Source organism: Micromesistius poutassou, assembly GCF_964030765.1.
Source record: "Micromesistius poutassou genome assembly, contig: SCAFFOLD_2485, whole genome shotgun sequence".
Taxonomy (NCBI): domain Eukaryota; kingdom Metazoa; phylum Chordata; class Actinopteri; order Gadiformes; family Gadidae; genus Micromesistius; species Micromesistius poutassou.
In genome coordinates this window covers 43,235-65,837 of record NW_028180151.1, presented here as the reverse complement: position 1 = coordinate 65,837, position 22,603 = coordinate 43,235, and the positions used below count along the sequence as shown (strand labels likewise).

At 43.5% G+C, this 22,603-nt stretch overlaps 1 protein-coding gene across 10 annotated transcripts in view; it reads right to left on the bottom strand.

Moving 5' to 3' along the window:
* Nucleotides 1-22,603, bottom strand: part of LOC311371096 (protein NLRC3-like) — a 48,618-nt gene extending 26,015 nt beyond the window's left edge. For 3 of the 10 annotated variants that reach the window (XM_084489326.1, XM_084489319.1, XM_084489318.1), the window contains exons 1-11: nt 14,518-15,296; nt 14,228-14,344; nt 13,418-13,534; nt 11,972-12,088; nt 11,131-11,244; nt 10,775-10,891; nt 8,025-8,141; nt 4,355-4,471; nt 4,157-4,226; nt 3,745-3,970; nt 677-2,462 (exon numbers count right to left, since the gene is read on the bottom strand). In XM_084489326.1, the coding sequence (XP_084345452.1) occupies nt 677-2,462; nt 3,745-3,970; nt 4,157-4,226; nt 4,355-4,471; nt 8,025-8,141; nt 10,775-10,891; nt 11,131-11,244; nt 11,972-12,088; nt 13,418-13,534; nt 14,228-14,344; nt 14,518-14,639 (3,020 nt within the window). In that variant the 5' untranslated portion in view covers nt 14,640-15,296. The other 7 variants (XM_084489321.1, XM_084489322.1, XM_084489324.1 and 4 more) reach the window with 7 other exon arrangements.

Sequence of the window (22,603 nt, the reverse complement as noted above, 5' to 3'; positions counted from 1 at the left end):
TCTCCCCCCTCCGTCCCTCTCCCCCCTCTGTCCCTCTCCCCCCTCCCCCATTGGGTAGCGCGAGTGATGGTCGTCTCGTCACGCCAATAAAAACGAATGAACCGCTCATAAAAACAAATACATCCCGGCAAAAAGTGTAATCTTGTTTATTTTTGGAGTGTTCACGTGTAGTTTATATAAAACAATGATTCAGCTCAGGCTCTGTGAGTAGTGGGGAATAGCCCCCGAGACCTTCGGCGAATCATTGTTAATTATTATCATTTATCTTTTATGATTGTTATGATTGGGGAGTATGTTAAATAAATAAATCATTACTGCTTTTATATCCTAGTATTAATTATTTTGTGTGTAATATAATACATTATCACTGAACGTACAGAGATGTTTCCTACGTTATTATAACTTTTATTATCTAGTTTTATGTATATTATCTTGTGTGTATTGTTATACATGTTATTAGTGAACATACAGATACAATTTGTATTTTATTATACCTTTTATATTCTAGTTTTCTCTATATTATGATAAGTTATACATATTATTAGTGAACCTACAGATATGTTTTGTTAGTTATAATAACTTATATATTCTAGCATATATTATTATATATACATTATATTATATTTTATGTATATAGTGTTGTGTGTATTGTAATACATGTTATTAGTGAACTTACAGATATGTTTTGGAGGCTTTGAACACTGGCAGCAGCCTCAGAAGACCCTCCTCTGAAGCAGAGTATTTCTTCAGGTCAAACACGTCCAGCTCCTCTTCTGATGACAGTAAGAAGAAGACCAGAGCTGACCACTGAGCACGAGAGAGAGATCCTCTGGAGAGACTTCCTGATGTCAGGTACTGTTGGATCTGCTCCACTAGAGAACGGTCGTTCAGCTCATTCAGACAGTGGAACAGATTGATGCTTCTCTCTGGAGAGAGATCTCCATCTATCTTCTTCTTGATGTAAGACACTGTTTTCTCATTGGTCTTTGAGCCACTTCCTGTCTGTCCCAGCAGACCTCGTAGGAGAATCTGATTGGTCTCCAGAGAGAGGCCCAGGAGGAAGCGGAGGAACAAGTCCAGGTGTCCGTTCTCACTCTGTAAGGCCTTGTCCACAGCACTCTGGTAGAGGAGGAGGATTTTATCTTCCCCAGACTTTGGTTGTTCTTCTGAGAGCAGATTGACCCCAGTGTCTATGAAGTACTTAAAGACATAAAGGGCAGCCAGAAACTCCTGGAGGCTCAGATGGACAAAGCAGAACACCTTGTCCTGGTACAGCCCACACTCCTCTTTAAAGATCTGGGTGAACACTCCTGAGTACACTGAGGCTGCTCTGATATCGATGCCACACGCTGCCAGGTCTGCCTCGTAGAAGATCAGGTTGCCTTTCTCCAGCTGGCTAAAAGCAAGTTTTCCCAGAGAAACAATGATCTTCCTGCTCTGTGAACTCCAGTTTGGATCTGTTTCAGCTCTCCCATGATACTTCCTGTCCCCCTGTATGGACTGAACCCTCAGGAAGTGGCTGTACATCTGAGTCACGGTCTTGGGCGTCTCTTCTCTTTTCTGGGATGTTTTGAAGAAGTCCTCCAGAACTGTAGCCGTGATCCAACAGAAGACTGGGATGTGACACATTATGTGGAGGCTTTGTGATTTCTTGACGTGGGAGATGATTGTGTTGGCCAATGTCTCCTCTCTGAATCTCTTCCTGAAGTACTCCTCCTTCTGTGGGTCGGTGAACCCTCTCACCTCTGTCACCATGTCAACACACTCAGCAGGGATCTGATTGGCTGCCGCAGGGCGTGTGGTTATCCAGATGCGAGCGGAGGGAAGCAGGTCGCCCCTGATGAGGTTTGTCAGCAGAACGTCCACCTTGGTGGACTTTGTGACATCAGTCCATATCGGGGTGTACTGGAAGTTCAGAGGAAGTCGACACTCATCCAGTCCATCCAAGATGAAGACAACTTGGAACCGATCAAATCTGCAGATTCCTGCTTCTTTGGTCTCAATAAAGAAGTGATTAAGAAGTTCCACCAAGCTAAACTCTTTGTCTTTCAGTAAATTCAGCTCTCTGAAAGTGAGGAGAAATGTGAAGTCTATGTCGTTGTTGGATTTGCCTTCAGCCCAGTCCAGAGTGAACTTGTGTGTTAAGATGGTTTTACCAATGCCGGCCACTCCAGTTGTCATTATTGTCCTGATTGGTTTATCTTGTCCAGGTAGGGGTGTAAAGATGTCACCACATTTGATTGGTGTTTCCTCCTTGACTGGTTTCCTGGAAGCTGTTTCTATCAGTCTGACCTCATGTTCCTTGTTGACCTCTCCACTGCCTCTCTCTGTGATGAAGATCTCTGTGAAGAACTCATTCAGAGGTGTTGAATGTCCTGCTTTAGCGATTCCCTCAAACACACACCAGAACTTCTTCTTCAAATGACACTTGATTTCATGCTGGCACTCGACAGCAGCAGATCCTAAATGAGAAAAACAACAGAAGACATCAGTTAGTGGATGGTGGCATCAGTGGGAACATGTCAATATTTATCAACTTCATGATATTTAGTGGCTTCATAACTTGGAGAAGCTGGTCATGACAAACAAGACTGCATGTTACAGATTAAAAATGTTCAGGACTATTTCGTTTTTTCCACAGCAATATGATTGGTCTAATGATAGTGAATCAGTGTAAAGTGACATGCTGCAGTTTATGTTTAATATAAATAATGATAATAATAATAATACATTTTATTTCAAGTCGCCTTTCATGACACCCAAGGTCGCCTTACAATTCATTAAACAATGAATTGTTTAATGGGTCTCCTACTGAGGAGACCCAGGTAGGAGGGGGTAAGAGCAGTGAGCAGACCCAGGTAGGAGGGGGTAAGAGCAGTGAGCAGACCCAGGTAGGAGGGGGTAAGAGCAGTGAGCAGACCCAGGTAGGAGGGGGTAAGAGCAGTGAGCAGACCCAGGTAGGAGGGGGTAAGAGCAGTGAGGAGACCCAGGTAGGAGGGGTAAGAGCAGTGAGCAGACCCAGGTAGGAGGGGGTAAGAGCAGGCCAGTTGGATCACATGTGTTTCGAGGGTGTCAGACAAATGTTTTGGGGCAGGGGGTTCATAAGCCTGGGAGCACTGCAGGTGAAAGCCCTAGCACCCACGAGGCTCAGAGCCCTAGCACCCACGGGGCTCAGAGCCCTAGCACCCACGGGGCTCAGAGCCCTAGCAGCCACGGGGCTCAGAGCCCTAGCACCCACGGGGCTCAGAGCCCTAGCACCCACGGGGCTCAGAGCCCTAGCACCCACGGGGCTCAGAGCCCTAGCACCCACGGGGCTGAGGGCCCTAGGCAGGCTACGGGAACTCATATTAATGTTAGAAAACCTCATAAAGTGACATTTTCATGCCATGGGACCTTTAAGGTCAACCTGGTGTTGGACAGGGAGCCAGTGTAGTTGGATGAGAACGGGGGTGATGTGGTCGGATGATTTGGTGCTGGTGATGATGATGTTTAACATTCTTTAACCTGATACCCCAACAATAAACCTTCACATCTGGATAAAACCATTTTAACATCAAAGTTAGAAATATATATATATATATATATATAATATAGATATATAGATATCTCAAGATATGTCATTTAATCTGAGCAGAACAAATAAGAGTCTCATACTGAATTAGCATTTGTTCTCTGTTTTGGAGATAAGAGTCTCTTCTGCCCTTTGAAATAATTGTCTCTGTCTTCTAAAGAAGAGTTTCTTACCGCCCCACAGTGTGTCAGCCAGTTCCTCCTGGTTCATCTCCATCAGGCAGAGCTTTGTGATGTCTACCACTCCCGCTATGGCGCGCCTCCTCTGCTCCTTGTTCTTATCATCCACCTCCTCCTCCTCCCTCTGACTCTCTGAGCATTGTGGGTAATCTGGGAAGAGAACCCTCCATAGCTTCTTCAGCTCCTTGTCTAGAAAAGCGTGTGCGTTCTCCTCAGCCCTCTGGAACAGAACAAACATCACAGAGAACTTTACTCTGAACTCACTGAGGACATCAGAAGCATCTGTCCTGGATTCACGCCCCGCTGGTCTGAAGAGGGAAGCCTGGAGACTATTAGCTCCACAAGAGATGCTTTCTTAATGTTCATGTAGAGCTAAAGTCAAATGTCTTGGTGGACATTCACACACCTTGATCAGCTCTGTTTGATGCTGCTGTACAGACTGAGCACTGGTAACCTTTGACCTCTCCTGGTGTGGTCTGTGGGACACACACACACACACACACACACTATTGTATTTCCCATGACTTGTAAACATTGATATAGAATCGATATAGTCTGACAACAACCAACTGGTCTGTTTTCATCATCTGTTTGAAACTCCTACCTCTCCTCTGTGGAGGGGCATCCATCTTTAAAGTCAATCAGTCTACCAATAGAGCAGTCACTCTTCATGGAGACACAGCTGGGTCCAGGGGAGTCTGCTCTCTGCTGCTGGGCTCTTCTGGAAAAACAAGAACCAGGATTTATGGACGTTTGATAGAAGCTGTACCTCTATAATCTCTAGGGCTGTCAGGTTCTGGTCGGTTAATCGATATGCACTTGTTGGACCAAATTCTCATTGGTCGGACAATGGCTGGTGTTCCTTTTATAAGGAACTAAGAGCTTCTTAATCCATTATTTTAGGGCGGGAGGGACAAATGCAAACCGATGCTTTTTATATTTGAGTGATACCACTTGGTATCACCCTCTCAACGTTGAACTGGACCTTTACTCCGCTACAAACTAATTGATTCCAAAGAAGTCATCCGTCCGGTAGCATTGGGTTAGAAAGGACAACAAAAAAGCATGACATAAGTGTAAAGGAAGTGAAAAGCATTTCAGCTAAAATCGTAAGGCATGAGTACGTGAGTACGTATTGAATGTTGGGTGCTGTTCTACCTGTGGTCAAGTTACAAATTGCATTGTCATTTTTAGACATAAACATGCATTTATACAGCATACAACACAAACAAAAACCATTAAAAAAAAGAGGAAATAAAAATCATTACTTGATATAAGTTGGTTATATTCTGTTCTGATCAACCCATAGTCATAGTACCCTTATGTACTTTATGAGATCCACAGGAAAAGGTACATAGCCTCTTTTAAAAAGAGGTGGAATAAAAAGCGAAACAAAACAATCATGTAACACTTTGTGTAAACAAATACAATTTCAATTTGATTTTAAAGGCCATCTTACTTGTTTCATTAACCAAAAAACGTGGTAAAGAATTCCATGCTACCATTTCTCTGTAGTGCAGTGTTCTCTGCCCAGCCCCTGTTCTATAAGCAGGCAACACAAATCTCCTCTCTGATGACTGCCGTGTAGAGTATTTGTGTCTATCACAAGAAAACATGAAACTATTAAATAAATGAACAGGGCCCCGTTTCCCGAAAGCATCGTTAGCCTAACGGCGTCGTTAACACCGTTGTACGATCATCGCAGAATTTTCGGACCGTTTCCCGAAAGCATCGTTACGTAACGACGTCGTTAAAACCCTCGTAGCTAACGACGCCTACAGGGGTACTCGTTAATCACTAGGATGCATCGTTACTATAGCCTCAGTGGAGTCACCAGCTGGACATTCCGTGTATTGGATGTGTTTTATTAAAACACGTCATCCAATACCACTGAATATCCAGCTGGCGCTATTTCGCAATACCCCAAAAACAGTGGTTCCCGCATATATATTACTCGTAGACTACTGTTAGATTTAAACAGCAAAGACAGAGACATGTTAGAAGTCAACACAAATATAATTTATTGCAGCAATTTAAAATTCCAAAAATAAATGTACCGATGAAACGCCACGTCATTAAGGCAACCCTATCACAAGGCATATAATAAAATCAAATGATTCCGTTGCTCGTGTCGGAGGTCGCTTGCGAGCGGCACTTGCTGTCTCCCTCTGATTTTAATTCAACCATCGTGGTTAAAATGTCCTCATATTGATCAATGACAGAAGACATACTGTACATGAATCATGCTGAGACCAGCGGGTGTCGGAGAATTTCTGCAGGCGTTTTTTGTTGCGATTGTTTGACATAAAGCACTGTAGGCGCGTCGGTGAGGCTGTGATGAAGTTCACTATTTATTGGACCGTGTCTAGACAGTTACGAACTCCCTGACCTTAGTGGAGTGCACAATCGCCATGTTGAGAGAGTGGTTTTCTGTACGTAGACTGCTGCGGGAAACTGTGCTGCGATGCGTGCCATTCCCGCTTACATTGCCCGCACCATCATACCCCCTGCCCAACAATATGGGCAGGAATCGATCTAGACCAGCAACAGCAATAGCCGTGTCAATGCCTCTGCGTTTGAATGATAATGAATGAATGGAACGTTGCATTTTTAATGTTGACACCAAAGTATCTAGAGAGTGTGCGGCGCGTCAATCACTGAATGAATGAATGAATGAATGAAACGGAATGCAGGAATCAGAGAAAGTCTGCCCAAATCAGCACATTTAAATAAATGCTATAGGCCTAGTTGTCACACAGACACATGCTATTTTTTAATTTTTTTAATATGGAATTATTTCAGGGGAGAAAATGCCGTGAAACAATGTAGCCTACGCACGGTGCGTTCGGGATTAGGACTGATATAGCATATGTCGGCTTAGACCTAATAAATTGTGTTTTAATATTTGTAGCATTCATCTTAGTCTATTCTTTTCGTAGGCTACTCTGCTGTTGGCCTTGATGGGGAGATATTTTTTTGCTGCCACAAAATATACTTTAATCCAACAACATTCCTGCGTCTCCCCCTCCTACCGAGCCCATTTCAGCACCGTGTCAGTAGACAGCTACAATCCTACGACGTCGTAAGAGCAGAGCACGCGCGTTCATGTTAAGATGAGTTTCGGGAAACGCTCCCCTAAAATTAAAGACCGGGTAAACCAAATTCAGTATTTTTCTTCTTATCATATTATTTAGGCCTTAAATGTGTCCCTCAAAACATGTAAAAAATATTTTTCCCATTCATCATTTCCTTGAGGAGCTAGGCCTCAGAGAATGTTCTGTGTGCAGGTTTAAAATGGGCGGGTCTACATCGAAGACCGCTTTACGTAAAGCGGTCCTACTCACATAAACCCGCCCCCTGCTGCCCTCTAGGTATAAATACATTAACCGCGCACTAGCATTCTGTGGTTTCACCCGTCTATGGTTTTACCGCTCACGAGTCTGGTTTGAATTGTCAGTTTGCAGCTAGCTTGCCCGTTGGACCTCTCCGGTGATGGGCGTGGTTTCCTGGCCTGCAGCGCACACGCCCCCACCGTCCTGAGCCAGGGATTACTGCTCATTTTTCATCAACTTTGAAGCATAATTTTATATACTTCGCGATTTTTTTAGTCCTTCAAATTTGGCAGGGTGGTTAATAATATATTTTCCTGTGGTATTATAAACTCAAAACCCATAATTATTCTTGGTTTACCCGGTCTTTAACGATGCTGCGTGAGATCCATCGTACGATGGATCGTACGAGCGTGGATCCATCGTTATCGGGAAACGGGGCCCAGGACTCTTTGTTGTTATTATATTTCTCACAATACTAACAAGAGAGTAGTGTAACCTACTCCCTTCGTGTTTAATGCTCGATATGCTTTGAGTGTGAACACGAATCGCAGCTCCATCCAGTGGGCCCCATTATATTACAACAGATGAAAGCTCAAATCAATTCTTGGTTGTGTCGTCTATAAACGACGCTGCCCGACGCTCCGTGGCTCGTCCGCTGACTGCTTCATATTGAAGCTCTGCCCTGACCGAGTCGACTCGGACCCAGAGTGGATCTGAAACCCACGACCTTCTCCAAACAGCCCTGACGAGATATTGAGGCTAGCAGGTAGAGTAGAACGCACTGTGGCGGATTCAGTTGATCTAAAAATAACGTGCACATTGTTTTATTATCATTTTTTCCCCATCGACCAATCGATTTGTCAGAGAGTTGTTGAAATTAAACCGACCAAGATTTGATTTGGTTGACTACAGCCCTAATAATCATCCCAAATAAATACTTACCTTTTCTCAATAGACTGAGTTCCATCTTTAAACGTGACAGGTGGATGCATAGAGCGGTCACTCTTCATGGAGACACAGCTGGGTCCAGGGGAGTCTGCTCTCACCTGCTGGACTCTTCTAGAAAAACAAGAACCAGGATTTCCCTCTCATTCACACCATGCCAACCACATCACTAAAACAGCCTTAAGAGCGCTGCACAGTCGCGCACTGAGAGAACGCGTGAGCCGCGCATCAGGCAAAATTGCGGTCAGATGACGGTCACGTGTCCCGCGCATGGGCTGTCGCACCGCCCTTTTTAAGGCGCGTCTGATGGCTCGGATCCGCACGATCTTTGTCACTTGGCGTACGAGTGGACAGACAGACCGGAAAAACCACAGAGAGCAAGAATGGATGATTTCGAAGGAAGAGTTGCTGAGCAAGTGCGCCTCTACAGGAGTCTGTATGATACGGATCCGATGATATCAGATCCGATGTGACACTATACATCAGTGTTTCTCAACCTTTTTTGAGCAAACGCCCCCCTTACCTTACCCTGATCCTCTGGCGCCCCCCCCATTATTATTGTTGATTTTGTTTAAAAAATAATAATTGCGACACCCGTGGGTAGGCTATATCCGTTACCAACTCCACTCCAACTCGTGCTACATTGCTTGAATAAAAAACTTCAGTGCCGTTTTGGTTTCTTCTGGACAAGAAAATGTGTATTCAGAGTTTTATTAAAAGGTTTTATTACTCAGCTATTGAAGTTTAATACGTGACAGTGCTTGTGTACATTTTTATTGGTTATTGAACCGTTAACCCGCGAACTTGGGTTCAATATGTGTACGAAAGACTCCCTTTGTCTACGTGACGTTGCCTAGCAACGCTGCGCATGTGCAGCCTTAATCCGCTTCGTTCTGAGTTGGCGAGTAGCACGTTTAAGTTCGCGGCCAAATAGTAATTAAAGTAGTTTGTTACTATACAAGTTCAGCGCCTGTAACATCAGTGTTAAATGCGTATGTGACGGTTGGTGTGCGTACTTTATGAAAGAAAGTGTTTATCGGTTCGCAGACGTAATGAGCGACGTTGCGGTGGTCTACATGTAATGCGCACGTTATATTGTTTACAATTAGCATGCTAAGCTGAGTTATCTTTATTCACGTATTATGTTGCCTTACTGTGTAATATGGATGAGATTCATGTTGCTTAGTGTAATGCCCCATCCACCGCTTGCTTTGCATGTCCCGCAAACCAACCAGTGGAAGTCCGGGGGGTTGGGGCGAAATAGTTTCGGAAAGCACCACGCTGCTGCGATGAGGTGGGTTTGTTTATCTGCGTTACCATGGCGATCATGACGGCACTGAGCATAAAGTAAAAAGTAGATGAGACGATAGAGGGGTTAGAAAATATGAGGATATGCTTTTTTATTTCAGTTATCCTATTTTTGCACCGAAAATATTTGAAAACCATGTTTAAAAAGTTCAAAATAATGACCACTACTCAAGCAAATTTGCCCCGTGTTCGTTCCCAGCGCCCCCCTAGGTTCTACGAACGCCCCCCAGGGGGCGCTGCCGCCCCCGTTGAGAAACCCTGCTATACATGGACAGTCACATGAACACGGCTGATGTTTGCAATGTTTGCAATGTCCGATTTTTCTCTACTCTTTTTTTACTTTTTCAATGATTACAAAAAAGTTGTTACAAATTCTGTTAAGTTGTTACTGTTGATCGAGTTTAGAAAACTCGATCAACAGTAACCGTACCTTTCAGTCAAGATGATAAGCAGAGTATCTTTTCATAGAATTCAAAGGCAAACCCATGTGTCTAGTTTGCTTAGAAACAATATCAGTCATGAAAGATTTCAACTTAAGTCTCCACTACTACAACTGCACTGACTATGATGCTAGTTGTTCACTTAATGTTGGCCCACTGTTTCAGTTTTGTGCCATCATTGAATGATGATGTATGTGAGCCCTTTGCACTGAGAAAAATAAGAATCACTCATGTGGCTTTTAAAACAACACTTGTTTTGTTTGTCGTTTAACAAGAGTATAGACATGTTAAAAATGACATGTGAGCACGGAAAATATGAAATGAATGTATGTTGGTTGAATTAACATACACAGGCTATGAATCAGAACGATTTTTTAGGTAGTGGCCATCCCCAGAATGTACCAGAATACAGGAAATCACATCTACCAAATTCAACATCTTCTGGGGGAGGACCCCCAGACCCCCGCCCACGACTACGCCCCATCAACAACTTTCATCACCAGCCACCACTGATACAGACACATATCTACACATCATTTGTTCTTCTTTTTTATTCTTTTGTATCTTCTCTCATATCCGATTAGGTGAAGAGCGCGGTCATGTGCCCTCTGATGGTGATGATGAAAATTGTGGCCCTCTTAATCATGAAAGTTGTCCATCCCTGAGTGACGTCAAAGTCACGTTACGATACGACTGTTCAACATGAGGTCGCAGTGAGAGAAATCCCTCCTGTATCTGATTCAGGACCGCGTATGGAAGTGGCCCAAACCACAATTGAACAGACCTGATTCCGTGTGATTTGTGCTGTTCACACTGTTCTGAATGAAATCGGATCGGAGTCACCTTTGAGCAAAACAATCTGGCAACTCTTGCTTGCAGAGTGACGAAGCCAATCACAGCCTTTCACCACCATAACATGTCCCGCCTCCGCCCCCCCCGACCCTCCACCGCTGAAGAAGCCCCCCTCCATGTCTGACCGCTCACTCTCTAAGTCCTCACCTCTTCCCAATAGACGGATTTCCATCTTTAAACCCGTAAGGTATATCCATAGAGCGGTCACTCTTCATGGAGACACAGCTGGGTCCAGGGGAGTCTGCTCTCTGCTGCTGGACTCTTCTGGAAAAACAAGAACCAGGATCTATGGACGTTTGATAGAAGCTGTACCTTTATTGTTCTATGCAATGGATAGTTGCATTGTTATTCCCATGCCTTAGGGGGCGCTCTAACACACCTGTTTAGTGCTACTTGTAATAGTGTCTACTTGTACACCTGCGTTCTGTTTCACTCGGTTACTAACAAGTTATCCTTATATCATATAATGAACATAATATTTATGATCTCTGATGAATCCTCACCTCTTCTCAATAGACTGATTTCCATCTTTAAAGTTATGAGGTTGTTCCATAGAGCGGTCACTCTTCATGGAGACACAGCTGGGTCCAGGGGAGTCTGCTCTCTGCTGCCTCCTTCTGAAAAACAAGAACCATCTGGAAGTTAGGATTTGTGGATATTGTTTCATTTGATCATTTATTGCAGGGCCACTAAACTACTTTCTCATGACTTTTCATTTCAATAATCTTTCTCAGATTATTGAAATGGAAATATAAGGACAGGCTGAAAATGTTAAGTTATTATGTAATTTAAGCACTAACATGTTAACATGTTAACATAAAAACACACTAAGTATCCTTCATACTGTGCATGAGTGTTGATTCACAATGCGTTTAGCTGACATAGAAATAGAGCAGTCAGTTTCTACATTTCTACACAGACCTGTGTTATTCTTCATGGATTATTGGTTTCAATAAATCTCTTCACCTCAAAAGATCAAACTGATTCAATAAAAGCTGTTTGAAAGACGTTGAACCTTCTAACATTAAACCTGTAAAGTCTGCTACAAGTCGTCTGAATATTCATTTCATTCACACGATTCAAACAGCAGAATAAACGGCCTCAGCCATGAACCAATGCATCTCCAAGTGGTCCTGTGATTGGACGTTGGTATGTTCTGATTAACGATGGGCGGGCAGATCAAGATGATCCGCGGGCCGCCAGTTGAACAGCCCTGATGTATCGGCTGAATCCTCACCTTGTCTTAGAAGGTTGGTGATTTCCATCTTTAAACCGGTCAGGTGGATCCATAGAGCTTATATCATATAATGAACATAATATTTATGATCTCTGATGAATCCTCACCTCTTCTCAATAGACTGATTTCCATCTTTAAAGTTATGAGGTTGTTCCATAGAGCGGTCACTCTTCATGGAGACACAGCTGGGTCCAGGGGAGTCTGCTCTCTGCTGCTGCTCTGGTCTTCAACACACACACACACACACACACACACACACACACACACACATACACACACACACACACACACACACACTGCAGTTTTGACACTGACAAGATAATTCTTCTGTTTTTAGGTGAGAGCATTTCACTTGTTTCCAGCTTTTAAGTCCATAATTATCTATCTATATATTATAACTTGTTACTGAGATGTTATTACTGGCTCTGAGTAACCTAATGCTTTGAACTAGAATCACAGAATTATGAATCTGTTTGATCAACACTGACACACCAAACTGCTTTGTCAAAGTCTTATTTAGAAAACTCGATCAACAGTAACAGTACCTTTCAGTCAAGATGATAAGCAGAGTATCTTTTCATAGAATTCAAAGGCAAACCCATGTGTCTACTTTGCTTAGAAACAATATCAGTCATGAAAGATTTCAACTTAAGTCTCCACTACTACAACTGCACTGACTATGATGCTAGTTGTTCACTTAATGTTGGCCCACTGTTTCAGTTTTGTGCCATCATTGAATGATGATGTATGAGAGCCCTTTGCACTGAGAAAAATAAGAATCACTCATGTGGCTTTTAAAACAACACTTGTTGTGTTTGTCGTTTAACAAGAGTATAGACATGTTAAAAATGACATGTGAGCATGGAAAATATGAAATGAATGTATGTTGTTTGAATTAACATACATAGGCTATGAATCAGAAAGATTTTTTAGGTAGTGGCCATCCCCAGAATGTACCAGAATACAGGAAATCACATCTACCAAATTCAACATCTTCTGGGGGAGGACCCCCAGACCCCCGCCCACGACTACGCCCCATCAACAACTTTCATCACCAGCCACCACTGATACAGACACATATCTACACATCATTTGTTCTTCTTTTTTATTCTTTTGTATCTTCTCTCATATCCGATTAGGTGAAGAGCGCGGTCATGTGCCCTCTGATGGTGATGATGAAAATTGTGGCCCTCTTAATCATGAAAGTTGTCCATCCCTGAGTGACGTCAAAGTCACGTTACGATACGACTGTTCAACATGAGGTCGCAGTGAGAGAAATCCCTCCTGTATCTGATTCAGGACCGCGTATGGAAGTGGCCCAAACCACAATTGAACAGACCTGATTCCGTGTGATTTGTGCTGTTCACACTGTTCTGAATGAAATCGGATCGGAGTCACCTTTGAGCAAAACAATCTGGCAACTCTTGCTTGCAGAGTGACGAGGCCAATCACAGCCTTTCACCACCATAACATGTCCCGCCTCTGCCCCCCCGACCCTCCACCGCTGAAGAAGCCCCCCTCCATGTCTGACCGCTCACTCTCTAAGTCCTCACCTCTTCTCAATAGACGGATTTCCATCTTTAAACTGGTAAGGTAGATCCATAGACCAGTCACTCTTCATGGAGACACAGCTGGGTCCAGGGGAGTCTGCTCTCTGCTGCTGGACTCTTCTGGAAAAACAAGAACCAGGATCTATGGACGTTTGATAGAAGCTGTACCTTTATTGTTCTATGCAATGGATAGTTGCATTGTTATTCCCATGCCTTAGCTCTACCACACCTGTTGAGTGTGTGACGGTCCCTGTCTAGTGTTGATGTTCTGATGTGGTTGACCAGTTATTGTTTTTCCTATGCGTCCTTGAATGTACCATCAGCAGAGTACGGATTTGGAGCACCTGGTGCAGGCGCTCCTGAAAGGATAAAAACCCTGGCTCAACTCTGCTCTGGTCTCTCTCTGGCATTCGGCTGCATCTCCGCCAGCAGCAGCAGCACATTCTCTTTGTTTGGTTTCTGCTTTGTTTTCGCTTTACAACATTTACACCTCAAATTGCTCACACATCCACATTTACATTACTGATGTTACTGACTGACACACTTCACATTGGTACTTATAGCCTCAGTTGTCTAAGTTAATATAATAAATTCACTCATTTCTTGCCCTCTATGGTGTCCTATGCTGTATTTGTCATGGCCTAGGAGCCGGGTTATGACAAGTGCTACTTGTAACGTTGTTCTGGTGCGAGTGAATCAGAGTTAGAACGGATATCAACGTCTCCACCTGCGTTCTGTGTCACTCGGTTACTAACAAGTTATCCTTATATCATATAATGAACATAATATTTATGATCTCTGATGAATCCTCACCTCTTCTCAATAGACAGATTTCCATCTTTAAAGTTATGAGGTTGTTCCATAGAGCGGTCACTCTTCATGGAGACACAGCTGGGTCCAGGGGAGTCTGCTCTCTGCTGCTGCTCTGGGCTTCAACACACACACACACACACACACACACACACACACACACACACACACACACACACACACACACACACACACACACACACCTGTTACTCAGACTAATGATGGAGTCATGATGTATCACTGCTGAGCTCTGAGATGGACAACAGTCACAGACAGAGAGATCCTCTTCTTACCTCTTAGCTTTGCTCCGGTGGCCATGTTCCCCAGACAGAGTGGTCTTAGAGGTAGGACCCCCCTCCTCTCTCTCCTCATCCATAGTAGACTGGAGACCTGGACACAAACACAACTCATCCATCACTTCATTTGCCTTCTGAACTTTAGCTGTTTATTGAGAGAGACGATCATTGTGACTGCGTCACACTAAAGCGTTATGGACGTCATAGACCATCAATATGAACCCCACAACAACATACCCACACTGCCCTCACTACAGTACAGATGTGTACAGCACATGAGAACTGAGAGATGAGAATTAAACACCTTGGAGACTGTAACTGTACTTAAACTACTACACAAAAAGGATACACAATAGACTTAATAAATGCATTGTGGTACAATTAAAAGTGAAGAACGTTAGAATCATTTCTCCACTGGAACAAAGTCTGAATTCTGCCACTTTACTGAACCACAGATTCCATATAAATCAACTGGTGAAGCTCAACACATCGATAGGGTATCCTCTTATGACCAACGGGTCTCTCTCTCTCCCTCCAGGCTCTCTCTCTGGCTCCAGCTGTGGTTTAAGCCATAGGAATCGAGTCTAGACCCACAGGAACCCCCCTGTGAAAGTGGTACAGTCCAGCAACAGGCTACTATAGGATCTATAAAACTGTCAATCCCCAGTCAATACGCACAAATATTAAACCTTTTAAATATCAGCACATTGAAAGGACTTCTGTCACGTCCTTCTCTTCATTCTGAGCCTTGAATATTGAACGCAATGTTGAATTTACCACAGGTCAGTAAAGCAGTAAAACATGAACTAACGATGTATTCTCTACAGTAAACTCATTATTATATACCAGTAACCTAAAGACAATATAAACGGTAGTAAACTGGTTATTATTATATACCAGTAACCTAAAGACAATATAAACGGTAGTAAACTGGTCATTATTATATACCAGTAACCTAAAGACAATATAAACGGTAGTAAACTGGTCATTATTATATACCAGTAACCTAAAGACAATATAAACGGTAGTAAACTGGTTATTATTATATACCAGTAACCTAAAGACAATATAAACGGTAGTAAACTGTCTATCTTATCTTATCTTACCTTATCTACTCCGTGATTAAAATGCGGTCGATCGCTCCAAGATGGCGGCCGCATTTCTTGCGCCCAGCAGCCAATGCGGCGTCTACTCTTTATTAATATGATGGCCGTTTCTCAATACCAAGTACGCGATCTACGGACTCCACCTCAGCTCTGTTAACTGTGCTTTACGGCCTCATGTAGGCATATACTACTGAACAATAAAAACAAATTATATAAAACTAAACCCCAGCCTCTTTCATTTTAAAATAGTATGTCAATATTTTGAATGAATATAAATGAAAAGATATGCTTGCCGTGTGTATAAGCTATATACGCGTTATGCATAAGCGTTGCCCTTTCATGTTTTGATTTACAAACGGATACGGATTGAACGTATCTTACCTTATCTTTTCTCTGATTAAAATGCGTCCATACGGTATAAAGTTATAAAAGTATAAATGTAAGTGAAGAAACGGAGGTTGAAGTGTTTATAAAACAAGTTAATCAGGTGAAAGGTTTTAAAAGCGGAGAAAGAAGAGCTGCTGGCTGCGACAGACCGCTCAGATGAGGAAGTTCAGAACGGAACCGATCTGACGCTCAGAGAGACGGAGGAGGAGGAGACACACACACACACACACACACACACACGCACACACACGCACACACAACGTACCAAACTGCTTTGTCAGCTGTTATCCTGCTCTAAACCATCACACTAACCTGTTATAACTTTATATCAGTCAGCTGTTATCCTGCTCTAAACCATCACACTAACCCGTTATAACTTTATATCAGTCAGCTGTTATCCTGCTCTAAACCATCACACTAACCCGTTATAACTTTATATCAGTCAGCTGTTATCCTGCTCTAAACCATCACACTAACCTGTTATAACTTTATATCAGTCAGCTGTTATCCTGCTCTAAACCATCACACTAACCTGTTATAACTTTATATCAGTCAGCTGTTATCCTGCTCTAAACCACACTAACAATAAGCTGTTATAACTTTATATAAGGTTAGAAGGATATTAAAATGTCCCATCACTAGATAAGGTCTGTAGCCTTCTGTAACAGTCATCACTCAGTGCGTTTACATGACACTCAAGAAAGTCAAATTATTGGGTTAGTCCAACTATGATTGTATTACTAAGATGCATGTATACACCTTAGTCAAGCTAAAATCGAACCGAATTGGGTTTCTCATAGTCGAATTAAGACCCCTAGATAATGCGATTCATAGTCGAGTTAAGCGTGCATGTACGGAGTCTAATTGGATTATGCGTTAATTGCGTTCTGCGCATGCTCGAGATCTTTTCCCGGGGCCGTGAGCCGGAAGTAGAAGGAGACGATAGTCGTGTTGTTGTTGTCGCCGTCAGAAAACGAGAAACGGCGATTTATTTAAAACGGTGGCGCAGAAGATGGAGGAAGCCAGTGAATGTAGTTACCCCCTATAAGAATTGTGTCCCGGCCGCGGGAGCGCGCATGGCATGCATTCATTAAAGGTGGAAGCACACAGACACTACGCTTCGATTTCACCCAAGGCTGAATTAAAAGAACACGTTTTTCTAAATGTGGGTCATCAACGAGGTTGTAAAGTAGTAACTTCAGTCCTATCCGGACAATATATCAATTCTATTGAACTTCTGATCTGCTGTGTCAACACTAAGGGTGGGTTGCACCAACGTGGTTTAACTTAATCCTGGTTTAGGGTTAATCTAGGTTTAGTATATCTAGGTTTAAACTGGGTTTTTAATTAACCCGAGGTGCGTTGCACATCTCAATTTTAACCCTGGATTAGCTAAACCAGTTTAAACAAAGATTAAAGTAAGATTAATTCATTTTCACTGTCCGCCATCTTGGATTTTGACCAGATGTAAAAGAAACGGAGGGTATACGTATTAAATGTCCCCAAACAGCCCCAAATGATAACCTATCTCTAACCATAGTGCTAGAACCTTTGATACTTTTGAAATACATGTCTCGCTATTTAACAGTGGAACAGGAAGGAATCAAATCCCGTCCGCCCGTGATCCCGTACTACCCCCCTGTAACGGTAGGTTTATAACAGTAAGAACTAGCTAGCGCCTAACAACCAACTAGCAAACTCATTTAAGCAGCAGCTAGAACCTAACCATGAATTCAACTTCAAGACAGAGGGGGTCCAACGTTTCAACGTTTGAAAAAAACCTCCATCCAGCGAATACATCCAGCCATGTTGCACATGCACACTACAATACTCTGATCTAAACCTCCCCCAGGGGTGGTTTAAATAAAACTGCTAATCCAAGTTTATCCTGGGTTTAAACTGAGAATACCAAAGGGTTAAATATAACCAGGATTAATATTAATCTAGGTTTAAACTAGGTTTAAAGTTTTGGTGCAACACGGTTAACAGTTAAACCTTGATTTAATCCCGTTTAAAAATGAATCCATGTTGGTGCAACCCAGCCTAAGTGTACCGACTACCTTGAAGAAAACAGGAACCCTCGTACCCATCTGCTCATGGAAAAAAACAGACTTTCTGCGGCACTACCATATATGAGCAGGACTTCCTCGTTGAATAGTGCTGCCATATGTGAGAAATATTGTACTGCTGAGCTGCTGCGTCAACACTAAGTGTACCGACTACCTCGTAGAAACAGGAACCCCCATACCCCTCTGTCCCTGAAGAAAGAGGAACATGGATCCATCACAACCACACATGCGCCTGCCTCCGCACGCACAAGTCAGCTGGTAGAGCGCACCCAGGACCCTCTCTCAGGTCTAGCTTATCGTAGCACTGACCCACGGGGTCTGATAGAGTCACTCGCTGACTCCATCAGACCCCGAGGAATACTTCTATTGAGATAGCCCCCACACAGACTCAGGCTGTGAGGATCGAGCTTATTTCACTTATATCTAGCTTATTGAGATAGCCCCCACACAGTCTCAGGCTGTGAGGATCAAGCTTATTTCCCTTATATCTAGCTTTCTTATCTGGTTCATCGAAACACTGCCCACGCAGTCTGACAGACTCACTCGCTGACTCTAACAGACATGCGAGGAAAAGAACGTGTAGCCCTCTTACGAGAACCCCTCATGACAATTTAGTATTTAGACTCAATGAATCATACTTTTCTCTAGGATTGTGTAAAACGGTATTATATATTAGACTCTGTTAGCATTTAGGCTCTTTTTCTGGACCATTCTTTTCTCTATCATTGTGTAAACAAGTTTTCTAATCTAAATAAAACGACCTCACTACGTGTTGTAGTGGGCGATTCAATCAGTTCCTCTGTGATGGGCTCCCCAGTAGGGGCCCGACCGACGGCCCGCAGCTCTCCCAGCCTTCACACAAGAGCTGAGTCATCATGACACTAACAGGGTTGATGGTGGCTGGTCCGGAGAGTGAGGCAATACAAAGAGGTTCAGACATGTTCCCCGCTTCGTGGCCCACAGGGACTGAGGTGCTAAGAGACACCCCAGAGTTCCATCGAAACGCGTGTAGCCTAAAGTTAGTTTAACCTCGTAGGGGCTTAACCGAGTGACCTGTGTTGGCCACATAGACCAGAGTCTTCCTCCACCGAGCTTAGCCCAGGATCTCTAACACGTACAAGAGGGCCGGCGCAAACAGAGAGGAGGATTGACTTGATCTATAAATGAAGTCCCTCAATCTTAATTGGTTTAACACCATGACCAACATTCTCAAACATCCATTAACATCCACATTTGCCTCAAACAATGTTAGGCTTACAGCCCATGTCAATAGTTGTGAAATTATATTCTTGTTGTTCTTTTAATTGTTTGTTACTCTGACTGTTCTGTTTAATGTTGTGGAAAGGATGTTAGTGAATGATTCAGAGCATGATGCATTTTAAATGGCACCACTTTTGGTCTTGTGTCTTCATTTTTCTTGAAACAATAGTAGCTGAAAATAAACATAGCCAAATTACAACCAAATGCTTCAGTCATTGAGGGCAAAAATAGGCCCAATGATAGGCCCAGATTTTTTTATTTAGTTTTACAAATGAAGAGTAGGCCTGATTTGACTAATTGGCTTTGCATCCTTTCCTTCTGCCCTTGTAGTCCAAGACATGCTGCCTACCAGCTTTCAAAGTACAATGCTGCCACTGGTGGATTTGTACACATTTTATTCACATAATTATCCCTCCCTGCTATTTTGTAGTTCACCAAAACACCCTGAAACAACTTGATCCTCACATACTTATGCCACCAAACGCCACTAACAGTGCAAGCAGGCCAATGGCAACCAAGCGCGCAGTCCTTCCTCCCTCACTCTAAAAACCACCAGCCGCCACTGGTGGTCATGCATCTGTCTCAGCGGAGACTGCAAACGCGCTGTCAAAATATCAACTCGTCAAGTCAAATGCGCTCATGGCTCTTAAAGGGGATGGGAGATGGAACTCTCATTGGTTTATTGCACGTTACGCCCAAAACACACCTACAGGTTTCAGACCAACCATTTTAGATTTGCGTCGGGCGCAAAGCTCATTTATCTCGCCGTCATAATAGCAACATCGTCATAGAACCGCCCACAAAGCTGCACGCACGCGCACACACACACACACACACACACACACACACACACACACACACACACACACACACACACACACACACACACACACACACACACACACACACACACACACACACACACAATGACCATACAATACACACATGAACTTGTCTACACATCTTTTTTTTACCTAACCAAGCTGCTACGAGGAAAGCCAGTTGACCAGACGTCCCACAGCCGCTCAGTACAACAAGGCTGTCTGGCGCCCCCTGGTGGCGGAATCACAATGACACAGCTCTACCGTTTATTCTCCAACAGAGACGGACAGACGGACAGGCGGTCGGACAGAGGGAGACATTTGTCAGGCCTCAACAGACCTTGAGGATGTCTGCCGCCTTCACTGCGACCGCCAGCAAGGTTTTCATCACACTGTCGCTGAGAAGTTTCTGTTTTGAAGGAATACAAAATAAACAATTATGAGCAGTAAAGTCACCATTGTGAAGTCCGCTGGTTTCTCAGCAGGTCTGGGGTTGACATTTAACACATTCTTTAGTGTGAGATGAGACGTATGTTTGCTTTGAGGAGAAAAACTAATAAAATAAAACATTCAGGGCGTCTACGATAGATAATGTGGTACAACATGTTGTGTTCTTGTAACCACAGACGTACCAGCTTGTATTGTACGATTTCAACTACATTCCCTCATACTATGATCACTTGTTTAATGATGATAAAGATTTATATATCTGTCCATGTTAACAAATACACAGAAAGCTAACTTATAACAGAACCATAGCACAATAGACAAGTGCGCTGTGTCGTTGTTTGAATGTATGAATATTGACCTCTGACCTTAAAAGGGCTTCCTCTCATCCTGGAGTATCTCTGCGTCGCAGGCTCTCAGCAGCCTAACCACGTGATTGGCTGAGGCCTGGTCGATGTCACGCGTCAGCGGGTTGGACTTCTCCGAAACAGGAAGTTCAGACTCGTAGTCTGGAAACTTTTTGGAATCCAATGAACGTAAACTGCATGAATGAAATGTATTTAATTCATTAAATAGCATTTTGAGAAATGATCTTGGAGGCTTAACATCACTGTATGTTACCCTCACCTACAGCGGCGGAGCCACAAATGTCCATATAGGAGGCACAGGAAAAAACAGGCGGGCAAAGCCAATCTGATTGAACCTGAGATAGGCCTCGATTAGATGCACCATACAAACATTAATCAAAGGCATGTTATATTTATGACATAAAGGTGGAATTTATTAAAGGCATTTGATCACAGCTGACAAATTACGCGGAAACATTTTAAACTTGCGCAAAACTGCATGAACCCATGCATCGGCGCGTCACATTTATTGAACGCTTCACCGCTCTCGGTCACAGCTGACAATTCACCGTCAGGCTAAACATTTTAAACCGAAAAAAAAAAGAAGAAACCCTCCCGCTCACCAGTGGGTGGAGCACCTTACCTGCCCCCGAGCCCGACGCACAAGTCACGGAGCGGACAAATCAAAACAGTGCGTCTTCCGGTGAAGCTAACTGACTACCCTAACTGATCTTACACCTAAAGTGAGGAAACTCTCCACCAAGGAGTAAATAATAGTAACAAAGGGAAGGCGTTGAAAGCATTCAGTAATGATTTACAGTGTTGAACTAAAAGTAACCAGTGTACAGGTGGGCAGCCTGTGCTCCATTGGAGAGAGAGAGACGCCGTCTTCCACTGGGCTTTATATGAGTGGGGGCGGCGCCAACAACCAGGGAGAGCCAATCAGCACCTCGTAGCCAGTAGGCTCCGCCTCCAGGAGGTGATGGAGGTGATTGAATGCAGGAGCAAAACAAAAACAACATATTAGTGCAAACACACAAAGCCACCACAAGAGCCAGAACATTATAGTACTACCCCGTAACGCCCCCACCCTTAAGGAGATCAATTGGGGGTTTCTTTAGGCACTATTCACAATTTTTTTTTATATACAGGAATAAGTAAAAACTTAAATATACTCATCATCAGTTGACTACTCTGCCGCAGTTCAACTGGAAAGGAAATGCATTCATGGAAAAAAAACACAACAAACAAGAGTACGATGAACCCACAATTTATGTACGTATAATTATATATAAACAGACACGCCCCCACCACCTCACGGACCACTGGCTGACGCACCAGGTGGGACTCCGCCTCCGAGACCGAGCAGCCAATCAGCAGACAGATCAGAGCCAGAGGGACGACCTTATGGGGAGCCAGAATGAACACAAACCAGAGTGGGAGGAGTCACTGACAGCAGCGCACTTCAACCCACACACACACACACACACACACACACACACACACACACAATCCACCAATTCATCCTCATATTCATCATCACCCATCATACATCATCCACCCCGTGATCTACCAACCCTCCCAACATCCACCCGTCTATAACCCACCTACCACCGTCTATAACCCACCGACCACCGTCTATAACC